The 12,948-nt window shown below is 47.3% G+C and overlaps 1 protein-coding gene across 2 annotated transcripts; it reads right to left on the reverse strand.

Moving 5' to 3' along the window:
• Nucleotides 1-8,972: 8,972 nt before the first annotated feature.
• Nucleotides 8,973-12,299, reverse strand: LOC120706677. Of its 2 annotated transcripts, XM_039991369.1 has the most exons (7): nucleotides 12,044-12,299; nucleotides 11,818-11,889; nucleotides 11,287-11,354; nucleotides 10,077-10,230; nucleotides 9,884-9,967; nucleotides 9,637-9,744; nucleotides 8,973-9,525 (listed from the first exon to the last, which is right to left on the reverse strand). In XM_039991369.1, the coding sequence occupies exons 1-7, from the start codon at nucleotides 12,176-12,178 to the stop codon at nucleotides 9,448-9,450; spliced, it is 699 nt and encodes a 232-aa protein (XP_039847303.1). In that variant the 5' UTR covers nucleotides 12,179-12,299; the 3' UTR covers nucleotides 8,973-9,447. The 2 variants fall into 2 exon arrangements, with proteins under 2 accessions (XP_039847303.1, XP_039847304.1); XM_039991370.1 differs by lacking the exon at nucleotides 11,818-11,889 and having other exon boundaries at nucleotides 12,044-12,293.
• Between the last annotated feature and the right edge of the window lie 649 nt (nucleotides 12,300-12,948).

Here is a 12,948-nt window from a genome sequence, read left to right on the forward strand (position 1 = left end):
GTACCAACCGGTTAGACCGGTTTATCGGTCGGTTTGACCGGTTTACCAGCCGGTTTGACCGGTTTACCGGCCGGTTTGAATTCAAATCCAAATTTAAAATCGCATGTGTAATCGGTTTGGACCGGTATACCGGCCGGTTTGATAGGTTTACCGGCCGGTTTAACCGGTTTATCAAGTGGGTCTTAATGGGCCGTCTCATTTTTTTTTTTAATTTTAAATGTCCGAAAAATATGTTAAACGAACGAATTTTTGAGAAAATTTGACGCCATTAAATTCGTCGCACCTTGAAGTATTTTTAGAAATTTTTTATTTTTTAAATTCAAATTTGAATTTTGAATTTGGGCCGGTTTAGTACCGGCCCAAACCGGACCGGTGGTGGTAAGGGGAACCCCGCGGGCGTGGGGGGACGCGTGGACGGGGCCCGGCACGTGTCCGCGGTCGTGGCGGCCGCACCGGCCGGGCGGGGGGGCGGCGCGTGCGTGGACACGGCGGCGGGCGCTTCCAGGGCTTTGCGACCTCGGCCGCGTGGCGAGCCTTCCAGCGGGCCGAGGTGCCGCGCGCGCGAGAGGGCCGCACGCATATTGGGCTGACACGCGGTTGGGTTTTCCAGGCCATTCAGGGGGGGGAAATATTCTTATTCCAACCCTCACGCAGATCTCCTCCAATGTTTTTTTAAAGGATAAAAGGAAAGGCAGCTTCATTAATCAACGAAGGTTATTACAATCCTGCTCAAGCAGCTCTTGTACGCGGGTTGGAGCTTCGCGATGCCACACCCTAAACCGTATCGTACTAGAGACCTGCCAACCAACTTCATGTGCTACCCTATTACATTCTCTGATAGGAGAAACAGAAAAACCCTCAAAGAAGCCGAACAAACTCCAAACAATCGGTTTCAAAGTGAACTCTTTGCACCCCGCATTGCCTGGCAAACTGGCGTCCTTCCTTGCACACAAATGCTTCCATCATGAGGGCATCAGCACAATGTACATGGGTTCTCCGCAAATGGTCAGAGTCAACCATTTGCTCGCGGTGACGGTACTATTTCTGTGCACTCTGTTCTGCTGGCTGCGGCTGGTGGTTAGTGTTGGTTTGTTGTGAGAGAAAATTACTACTGGCTGGTGCTGGTTTGATATGAGAGAAAAATACTATTGGTTGGCAAGCAGTTGCGGCAGAACCGCCCGAATTAATCCGGCTCAAGTGCGCTAGCCATCACCATAAAAGTAATCCCGACTAACACGCACCTCAAACGGAATAATCCGACAGTCCAGTCGGGTAAAGTCCCGATGAAACCACCTGAGCTACGATTAAACCCAAAACTTACATGCAACTCACATGAAGGTGAGTCCAGAGAATATAGCATTTCACAAATTCTTACATCACAGTGTCTTAACTTAATTATTACATACCAAGTTCGAAATCTCAGAAAGGTACTTGAAGTTCAAACTGAAAGTAGTTCATCAGAGTTTAACTGCAGCGGAAAAATAAACGAACATCCAATCAACGATACAAGATGTCATGATGAAGCCCGTACATAACATCACTCGTTATTGCCATTATTGGCCGGGATTGTATCCCATTCCAGCGACCAACCAGGAGGTAAAGTACACGGTCAAGTTAAGCTAGCAACCATGTCCTCAAACGTCTCACCTGAAAACAAGTAGAGCCACAAGCAAGACTGAGTATACTAATACTCAGCAAGACTTACCCGACTATGCGTATACCTAGCCCATTATCTAGACATGCAAGACTTTTGGCTTGAGAAATTTGTTTTACCGAAAAACAACTAAGAGTAAGTCCTTACTTTCGGATTTTATCCTTCAAATTCTAGTTCAATTATCCATTCTAAATGACCAACTATCCAACACACACATGGTGGAAGAATTAATTTTGAGCATCCAACAATATTAATCCATCATCAATATTCCTCTTCTTACTCTATGTGGCAGAAGTATTAAGCAGTCTCAATAACCGCGAGAAACAGACGATTCGAATCGAATTTTTTAACCTTGCAAGGCAGACCTAACACACACGCATGGAAATCGAGTCACCCACGCGACTTTTCCCCTTTTTTCCGGGTTGTGGATCAGGGCCACCCCCCCCTCGACTACAAGAGCCCCACGCCACGGTTCGGCGCCGGGTCGTGACCACTCTTGCACGTGCATGTGGCCGTATGTGAACAAGTTCAATGAGGGTGGGAGGTATGTCCACTCGCCTGGCCAATCAGGCACTTAAGCTTACCGATTACTATATTTCTCGGCATGTGGTTAGTACGTTCAAACGCTTAACCACCACTACCACACACTGCGACCTTAGCCATTTTTGCTACACAGACGGGGCATCAAACCATCAAAATGAACATCGTACCAAGCCCCGTCTGTCGATCTTATGATTGCAGTATGTAGTAGACATTCAACTCCTATTTTCTCGCGAGTGACAGACAATCACTCGACTTCTACCGGAGTCCTACAAGCATAGCATTTCTAACGAAACCTGCAACTAATATTTCAACCATGGGTATCTAAAATCATGCAACTAAAGTTTCAGTGAACTCCTATAAACTTAAATGCACAATACTATAGATATATATAGAAGTAAAGTTGCATAAATTGAAAATAGGGGATTATGCTCCGGGGCTTGCCTTTCTAAGCAAAGTTAGCCTTGGGCTCTTACGAACTTTGGTTCGGATCTTCGGCGGCTTCAGTTAGATTAGCTTGAGCTTCACGCTGCTTACTCTCGGACTCCAGCACTAGCTCGTACGACTCCAGCACTAGCTCGTACGTACCGTCGGTGAGAGTAGTCGAATCTATATAAAATGCACATACATGAGTTGTTGTGATGATATTAATTCATGATTTAAATCACTATAAAGTTGTAAACACACCAAACTCAAGTTTGAAACCAAAACACTATAAATTTTTTTACTGGGAAATTATTTATAGAGTATTAACAAACATAATTTAGTTCATAAAGTCACTGTGGGGTTTTCATCATTTACCAAAACATACCAAAAGTTTTTTTCTTTAACAAACACTAGAGATACAAGTTCTGTCAATAACTATAGTTACACAGTGCTTCTGGGGTTGAAATGTTTATACAGTGTTCTTGATTCAGTGTAGATATTACTGTAAAAAATTCAGAAATTTTGATGCAGCAGATAAATTATGAAAAACAATATACACAGCCACTACTAGGATATTAATCTATTTATATAGAACAAACCATGCAAGTAAAGATGCTAGAAATTTTACTGAATCTTCCCAAACTTATTTGGAGTCTACTGTTAATTTTTCAGATTTTATGGAGCAGTATACAGTGCATGAAAAATAAGACAAATTATATCAGTAATTATGCAAACGCATTTCTACAGGGAGTTGTAATTCTTTTATGAGCCTCAAATTTTACCAGCGGGGTCATATACTCAATTAAAGCCTCTATTAAAAATATTGGAGTTTTATATGCAGAGGAACTATTTTTTTGCTTTAGTACACTTATCCATGACATAAATTACTTGAGCATGTTCTACTGAAGTAAAAAGTTTCAAACTTTTTCTACAATATTTAGGAAGCATTATAACATCACTGTAAAAGTTTTAGCTTATGAATAAAATCATAACATCCATAAGAAATTAGATGCATTTATCCATGGCATAAATCAAGGTCTATTAAAACTATAGCTAGAGTTGTCATATGGTCATGAAATGGTTATATAGAGCTACACTATTTGCTACTACACCACTGTCCAAAAATCAGAACCAACACATGTATACAACTTGAGATACACTAGAAGCTACTTATTCTTTGTATTTTAAATAGAGCAAAAACTATTGTGAAAAAGAAAGAAATGCATGTAACAAAAGCTGTAGACCTAGCTAAGAGGGACCCAGAACAGTTTAGTTTGTATTTTTTTTCTATTTTTCTAAGATTTATTATCGATTTTACAAGTTCGCTATTTTTTAAAACAAAAGAAAAAGGAAAGGAAACTTTGTAGTTAGACCCCTGGAACTTTTGCAAACAAAGCAATCGGGTCCTTCGCCGGAATGGAACAGGGGAGGCACGGCGGCTTCGATTCCCGGCGAGGGAAGGCTCGCCGGTGGCGAGGGAGGGGTAGAGAGGCTTCAGGAGCTCACCACGGGCCGGTGTGATGACAACGTCGAGATTGGAGGAGGGTGGGAGATGGCCGGCGGCGGAGCAGAGCTGCGGGCGGCGGTGGCAGCGGCTTGCTCCAGCGGTGGTCCGACGGGCTAGGGTGGTGGAGGTGGTGCTGGTGAGGATCAGGGAGAGTTTTTGGGGAAGCAGGTGGTGCGCTCGGTTTGGGGATGAGGGGGCGGAAAGGGGAGCTCCACGGTGAGCACCTCACGATGGCGGCAATGGCTGGTGGCAGCGGCGGTTTTCTGGGTGGAGCGAGTGGGCACGCACGTGCAGGTGCTGCGGCCTTTAATAGAGGCAAAGGGGAGGGACGAGAGGGTGGGGCGCGGCTGGGAAGGGGCGCGGAGGTGGCCGACAGGGGGATAGGCGGCCATTGGGTGCTGGGGCGGCGCCTGGCTCGTCGGCGTGGCGTACGGACGGCGCGTGCGGGATTGGCGAGCTGAGCGGCAAGGCGTGGGTGGCAGGTGCTCGGCCGGCCACTAGCTTGGTGCCTTGCGCCGGTCAGGCATCGCCGGCCAGGTGGCCGGCGGCATCTGCCGCGCGTGCGAGGAAAACAAGGGAAGGGTGAGGGAGAGAGAGAAAAAGAGTAGAGAGAAAGGGAGAGAGGTCTTGACCCTGGTCAAATTAGAATTTTTCATTGAAACTCAAAAATCTTCAAAAACAAAAGTTGTTCAAAATTTTATTTCCTACAACTTTCATTTTAGGCAAAACTTCATTTGAGCTTTAGTTTGGAAGTTAAAATTTGAAACTTGAGTGCATTTGAAATTTGTCCTATACGCTCTGGAATTCAAGTTTTTCTTCCATTTTTGTGTGACAACTCGAAAAAAAATGTGAACATACAAGTTGTTCAACATTTGAAAACCTATAACTTTGATTTTGGACAAAAGTTAATCTGAGCTACCATTTAAAAGTTGTTTTCAGCACATATTTTTCTTTGACTTAAAACTGTTCATCATTTCTTGTGTTCTCATTTAATTTTGAATTCAATTATTCTTCGTCATTATGCATGACAATTGGTTTATGATTTCTTGATTAGCATTTAAAACACTTGGGTGTCACACCCACCCCCCGCCTCGCCGGCGTCCCGGCGAGCACTGCCCTGCTCCAACCCCTTCCCTCCCCCTCCTCTAAGCTATTCGATCTCACCTGCCCCGCCACCTACCTCGGCCCCCTGTTCTGCCACCGTCACACCCAACCGCCATCCTCCTCCACCCGCCATGCGGCGCCATCGCCGCCACCGCCGCCACCCACAACCCGTGACCACCGCCGCTCCAGCGGCCTCCCTGGCCATCCCTCTAAACCCATCGGTCATAAAAAACTCCCAATCCAACCCCGAACCCCCAAATCCCTAACCCGAATCCTTCTTCGCTCGTGGCCCCGCCAACCCTCCGGCCCCCAGTTGCCGGAGAAGAAGTGCAGCAAGTTACTTTCTTCTCATCTTTTGTTACTTCTTTGTGTGTATTTCATGAAACAAGAGGACTCTCTAGTTAGTGCTAAATGGAGAGGGCTTTATGTGTAGCATGTAGGTTAGAACTGAGGGAGTACTAGTTTGAATCCCTACCTTAACTGCTACACGTTAACACCACGATATATCATTATCGAAATAGAAGAATCACCCTTTTCTGCGAGTCTCGTGGGCCATACATTTGCATGTCGCACGCCTTTTGATCTCAGATATGTGGCTCCATACTTCATAGTGGAGATTAGTGGTGGTCCTCTGCATCGCCTGCTCGAGTGTTGGGGGCCTCTCAGCACTGCCATGCCCTGGATCCGACTCGCTACGGGCCAACTGAGTCCTCCTCAAATCCTCATAGTACGTGGAACAGCAGAAATTCATTGCACTTTCTGCTCCGATCCGTCCCCAGGAGCCGCCCTCTCTTCACTTCACTCAAGGCCCTGTTTAGATCCGATCTTGTAAACCTATAAATAAAAAAAAACATCATATTAAATGTTTCGACACATACATGGAGTACTAAATGAAGTTTATTTACAAAACTTTTTGCATGGATGTGCTGTAAATCGCGAGACGAATCTAATGAGTCTATTTAAACATAATTTGCAACAGTGATGCTACAGTAACCTTCCGCTAATTATTGATTAATCATGAATTAATTAGCATCATTAGATTCGTCTCGCGATTTATAAATTATCTGTGTAAAAAGTTTTATAAATAGACTTCATTTAGTACTTCAAATTAATAAAATTATTTTGAAATTTTTTTTGCAACGAAACTAACCATGGCCTCATGCTGCTATGCTACAGAGTGAGTGGTGCCTGCTAGTCTAGTCAGGCGATACGCGCTCGCTTTGTCATTCATGCCTTGTACAAACTGCTCCTTGTACGATCCTCTTTCTGTTTAGTTCCCACCCCGTAAACGCAAAAAAATCGTAAACACATTAAAGTGAAAAAGAATTTTGCTAATTTGAAGTACTAAATGAAGTCTATTTACAAAAATTTTTGTATGGTTGGGCTGTAAATCGCGAGACGAATCTAATGAGTCTACTTAATCCATGATTTGCAACAGTGATGCTACAGTACCATTCATTAATTATTGCTTAATCATGGATTAATTAGCATCATTAGATTCGTCTCGCGATTTACAACCCATCTGTGCAAAAAGTTTTGTAAATAGACTTCATTTAATACTTTAAATTGGTAAGATTCCCACACAAAATTTTTTTACGTTCACAGGTAAAACGAACTAAACAGGCCCTTGGTCAGGGCGGCAGGGATTTGATCTCCACGCGTGAGATCACGTGCTGAAAATCCCCTTTCTCGCCCTGCCTGCCACCGTCACGTGCTCATAATTCCCAACTTGGTACGAGCGTACGCGCGCCTGCGTGTGTGGTCGGCATCATCAGTGTACTAGTATGTCCATAGCATGGTACGCTTTTCTGTAGCAAGGTAGTAGATCGGCTGCGGGTCTACGCGCGCAATGCGCCATTGCTAAAGGTTCCGTTTGAATTCAGGTGCTAGCAGATGAAAGTATATTAGTTTATTCAAATATAAGAGCTAATAAATAGATCAAATTCTAATCAAAATTTAAAAGTGAACATATTAGGTGCAAATCAATCTCTTCGTGTAAATTATGAAAACTTCAATCTGGGTCATCGGATCAACATCTAAGGGCAGGAGTGAGAGGGTGGGAGAGGGGATTTGTAAAAGTGTGATCACCCAATCCAAGAGCAGGTCCAGATTGTAAAATTACCCAATCCCCCATGCCCCTTGAATATTGATCCGATGATTCAGATTGAAATTTTCATAATTTGCACGGAGAGATTGGTTTGCTCCTAATACGTTGCCAACTTAAAAATGTGTAGAAGAAGAGAGCTAATGGGTGCTCTAGCTAAATTATAACTATGGATCCAAGCAAGTATATGACTAGTAAATGCTAAATTTTTAGCTCTAGAGGAATCAAAAGGGACTTGAATTGTTTTTTTTACCCAACTCTGTTTCGGTCTGATTCTAGTTGTCTCTTAATGCACGTTACTGCCTTCGCATGTTGTTGCTGCACAGTTTTTTTTTTTGCGAAAGGAAGAAATGGTATTAAACTTGAAGCACCGTACATCCCCATAAAGCAAAGAAGACCCTCATAAAAACGAAAATTACAACAAAGGCCCTCAAGAGCTTCTCCGCCGTCTTCCACAACGATCGCTGACGACTGCCGACGCCGCCAAGCTTGGGAAGGTCCATCTCGCCGTCAAGGAGCTCCAACACATGGAAACGCTGCATAATCCAACGCCACGAACCACAGTCCGCGACGAATCTAGCACCACTGTGGCACATCAGCCGCATCCTTGCCAGAGAAAATGGAAGCACACCAAGAACACCATCTTCCTCGGAACCGATCGCCCACGAACCCAGAGCCGGCGCCACCGGCGCCGATGGCCCGGAGGGAACATCCCAAGGGGACGCCCAGATCATCCCTCCTTTCGCAAAAAGAGAGACCACAAACCTCACACGGTGGCCGCAGACAGAACCGCTGCGGAGGAGCAAAATTTCCTCACCGTCGACGACGCCCGGAGAGCCATCAACAGGAAGGAAAACCGGAATCCCCCCTTGGCCATCGCCGCCGCCACCGAAGACACCCAGGGGAAGACGTCCAGGACGCCTCACCCCTACATCCCCGGCGAGGTCGATGAAGCTCCGCCTCCGACCGCCGGCGAAACGCCTCAGCCCGCAGCCGCCGAAGGCGAAACCACCCGTGCCGTCGCCGGACACGACTCCAAGGAGACAAAGGACCTCATCCAGCGCCGACGCTGAAGAGGAGATGGATCCACCACTTCCTAACCCTAACCTAGACCTAGAAAGCTGAAAAATTGTACACCGGCCGCCGGATCCGCAGCTCTCCACCACCTCCGACGCTCGCCGGGCAGCCGGACGCGGTGGAGAGCCAGCGAGATCGGCGGCGGAGAAGGAGTCGCCTCGGATTCGCCCTTCTACACTATAGCGGGGGGAAAGATCGAGAGACAGAGTTCACAAATCCTACCAACAAGTTGGGAGCCACTTGTTGCTGCACAGTTACTCCTTATAAAGATGTCTAACCAACCATATATGTTGACAACATTGTATCATTGGAGTTACTCCTTACAAAGATGTCTGACCAACCAATATAAATTGACAAAACATGATCGGAATTGCTAGATTCGCTCTGTTCAGCTGGTTGTGGCTGGCGATTGGTGGTGCTAATTTACTTTGAGAGAAAAGTACTACTGGCTGGCTGGTGCTGATTTGATGTGAAAGAAAAACATTGCTGCTGGTCGCCAGCAGAACAGAGCGAAATATCTTCAGGTGGTCGGAACCGGTCGCAAGAGTCACTCATACATATGAGTTTAGCAGGAAGCATTGTTGCTGTGTTTATGTTTGTGCTAAACAACATTCGTGGTCCTCACTAGGACAGAGGGATTGCCGTGGGCCCACCATCAAATGAAGCGAAAACTGAAAAGGGAATGATGTTGGTGGGTGGATCCATGCAGGATCACTGTCGTGCTCTTATTTACATTGCGGTGGTAGTACCACATCAGTACATCATAGTAATTCATGAACGAGAGGGTGGATGGACTCAACAGTAATCCAATGCTTCTTTTGTCGACCACTTGAGCAGGATTTTTTATTTCCAGGTTTTAGGCATGCGACGACGTCAAGTACTCAGGTTGATGCAGCTTTCATTGCAAGTGATGTACGCACATAAACGGAAGCTTGTAAACAATGCTCGCTTTCCCCGGTGCCCCCTGAACAATGTAGTGGTACATTTTACAGCCTTGTACAAGACATGTACACTTGATGAATGCCGTCTTCTTCCTCAGCGAACCAGGATGACATGCTGCTGCTGTTCCTGACCCTGCAGCCGGGCCATTCTCAACGCGTGTCTCCTCTGCTCCTGCAGCAGCAGCGCCAACATTCAGGCAGGATGAGAAGCAAGAAAAGGTCCAGGAAACCAACACTCGTTCAGGCAACCCGATTCGATGTTCAGAAGTGGCAACCAACCAACCTGGAGGACCTGCAGGCGGTACTGCCGCTGACCCTGCTGGATCACGGAGATGAGCCTCATGACGACGTAGAACGGCAGCAGGATCCCACTCGCCCGCAGCAAGTACACCTTCAAAGCGAAGCAAGTGACAATTTGTTAAGAGTCGATGGCAGAAGCCACACTGCATTTTCAGTTTTTCTCTCTCCCATTTTCGACAACGCGAAAAATCGAAGAAGCATTCATCCAGGTCGAGTAGGAGTATACTCACCGTGAGGAGGCTGAAGGCGAACTGGTTCGCCGCTCCGACCGTCGCCACGGTGACCAGGTGCCTCAGCAGCAGCACGACCGTGAACTGCACCCACGGACAAGGCAGAGTTCAGAGTTCAGGCCGTGCACTGTGTGCTTAGCTCAATCAAATTGAAACCTGACAATGTGATTCGATTTCTTGTCAGTCACCGTACCGTCACGGCCACCGAGCGGCACCAGGACGCGCTCCTGTCGGCGGCGCGGGCGCACTCGGCGTACTCCGGGTCGCCGGCGCCGGCCACCGCCGCGTCGACGTCCTCCTCCTCCGCTGCCGGCTCGTAGTCCATCCTGGGCACCTCCAGGCTCTCTCTGCACACCACGCAAGCACAGGTCAGCAGCCGTCAGCGGTGGTTGTGGCTGGTGAGTACCATCAGTAATTTTACTGAATCGGTCGTTGCTGACCAGCTGAGCTCAACATGTTCGACTGAATTTTCTTCTTTTTTGACCCTGATGATGATGCCACCTCGATCATATTGCGGTTGCATGTGCATGATTGGCCGTGCAGTGCTGCAACTACTGATGATGAACGAGCGGTTTGACTCCAATGGCAGCGGTGCAAGACAGCCGAGAGGAGTGCAGGACACGGTTGGAGCTGTACAACAGATGTGCAGCAACAGTGCAGGGGCATTTGCATCTTATCTGCCATCTCATGCTGGGAGGAATGATTGGGACCCGGTGGTTGGCTCGCCTAACGGAACAGCTGGGCCGGACCGACCTGGCAGCCACCCAGCCCCTTCTCTGTCTCTACGAACCCATGTTCTCAAGAAGACAAGAACAGAGAAGATGCTGCGACAGCTGCTAGAATGTGGAATGCGCCGGATCACGGCGACCCGTTTGATTGGAATTCTTGTTCTCTTGTTTGGATAATGAATAATGATGATCAGGGTCGGACGCTGAGTATACTGCTGTTGTTTATCAGGATGCATTCAGGTTCAGATCAGATCAGTGTTAGGGCTGGCATGTGTGCAGTGTCTGGCATGAGGTGCATGCCGTGGGCAGAAGGCCATCTTGGAGCTTGCTGGTGGTGGTATGCGATCAAGTATCAATGGCTGGTGGTTGGTCGTCTAAGTGGCTGTCTGGCTGGAAGATTCCAATTAATCAATCAGTTGAAGATAAAGATAGGTTGGTCAGCAACCGAGCCAGATAACACCCCCTCAAGCCTGAACGCTCCGTTCAGATGAGGACGCCAACAGCGAAATGGTAGGACTGGATGCCCAGCAATGGACAGTTTCATGGAACCACTAGACCTGACCAACAATTAAACCCAACATTCACCTGGTTCTATAGCCTTAATGCGCGTATCAATACCAACGCCCAGTTACCAATGCGGTGTGTTTGTGCGTGAGAGAAGGGGAGTTCAGTTACCTGATGGTGACCGCGACATCAGCAGGTTGGTTTTTCTTGGGAGGAGCGGTGTAGCCAGGCTCGAAATTCTGACAGACAGTAGAACACCGAGATGTTAAACAAAGGCAAAGACAGGTTTGATTACTTGGACTAGGAGAAAAGTACGATACTTTGCGCTGCAAACCGAGAGAAAAAAAGAGGCACTTGCATGATGTGATCAACAAGTCAGAATCGCTGGGTTTAGCCTCAAAGAAATCTCTTCTGGGCACGTAGCCTTTACGAAAGCATCGCTCATGTCATTCAGGCGAAAGCTCTTCACGGGGAAGGAGGAAAGGCGCTGAGCAGTAGCTTAAGCTTAACCTCTGCTATTTGAATTGAATTGAATTGTTGTTTAGGGAACAAATTGCAGCACGCTCGAGGCAGCAAGGGGGAAACTCTCGTGGATAAAACAGTGGGGAACAGTGAAAACTGGAGTAGAATCACAGAAGCTAGGATCGGGGATGAAAGATGATGGAGCAAGGCCGGGTGGCGATCGATCAGAGGTGTGCGAACCTGAAGGCAAATCTCGCAGAGGGTGCTCCCCTTCTCGTCGCACCAGCGCTGCACGCATCCCCTGTGCGCGTACTGCGGCCACAGGAAAGCACACGTCAATTCAGACAGGCCATCATCAGGCATGATGAAGCCTCGTCGTCAGGCCAAGATAGCTTAGAGCATCAGCCACGAAACAGAACAGCGGAGCATCAAGAAGCTCACGGCCAAGGGATGCTGGAATCCATACCTTGAGGGAGCCGGAGCACCCGCACGGCGACTCCATGGTGGTCGCGCCGCCCTCGTCCTCCTCGTCATGGCAAATCCTGCACTGCCTCATCAGGGTCGTGGAGGAAGAAGACGAGCACGCCTCCACCTGTTCCATCGTCCTCCTCCCTCCCTCTCTCTCCCTCTCCCAATTCTCTCAAGAGCTTCGTCTCTCTCGGCCGCCTCCGGTTGTTGGCTGCTTCGCCTTTGCTCCCTCTCTCTCTCTCTCTCTCAGAACGCAACGGAGATGGCTTTAAATAATAATCCGGAGGAAGGAAAAGCGAAACCGAAAGGAGGCGTCAGAGGGCTCCAATCCGAAATGGTGCGCGGGGCGTCGTGGGCCCCGCCGCGACAGTTCGTGTCACGACTCGAAAAATTTTAAACATAATCATGAGCATCATTAAGGCATAAGGGAGCATCATGTGAATGTGTGTTTTGTTTTGAATTTAATTTGGTGTGTATTTGAATTTGTGCTTGTTAAGAAAGTTCAAATTTTGTTATGCAACTTGGCCCCAAAAATTTTATTTAAATACTAGATTTCAAATGTTGATTTAAAAATATTTTTGCAGGATTTTATGACTTTTGAGCAGAGCCATAAAATTCTCGAAAATTTCAAAAATAGTCTCTTTGTTTTTTTGTTGCGACCAAATTACAAAAGCTTTTCGAGTGATTCTTGTTGCATTGTGTTCTTGGTGATTTTATCTATCTCCAGTAAACATTTGGTGAATTTTTGAGCCCGGGAACACCTTCGTATCGAATTTCAAACTTGTTTTCTTCTTTTTCCTCGCTCGGGCCCACCTGTCAGCCTCCTCCTCTCTTACTCCCTGCTCTGCTTCGGCGCCACACGTCGCAACGCCGCCGGCCATTCTCGCGACACGCGCCGGCCAT

Source organism: Panicum virgatum, chromosome 5K, assembly GCF_016808335.1.
Source record: "Panicum virgatum strain AP13 chromosome 5K, P.virgatum_v5, whole genome shotgun sequence".
NCBI classification, from domain to species: domain Eukaryota; kingdom Viridiplantae; phylum Streptophyta; class Magnoliopsida; order Poales; family Poaceae; genus Panicum; species Panicum virgatum.

What these genes read in the sequence shown, in the direction of transcription:
- LOC120706677 (XM_039991369.1), bottom strand. Translation starts at nt 12,178, where the DNA reads ATGGAACAGGTGGAGGCGTGCTCGTCTTCTTCCTCCACGACCCTGATG. An exon ending in GATGTCGCGGTCACCATCAG is followed by an intron (nt 10,231 to 11,286) that starts GTAACTGAACTC and finishes CGTGGTGTGCAG; the next exon opens with AGAGAGCCTGGAGGTGCCCA. An exon ending in TCGCCTTCAGCCTCCTCACG is followed by an intron (nt 9,745 to 9,883) that starts GTGAGTATACTC and finishes TTCGCTTTGAAG; the next exon opens with GTGTACTTGCTGCGGGCGAG.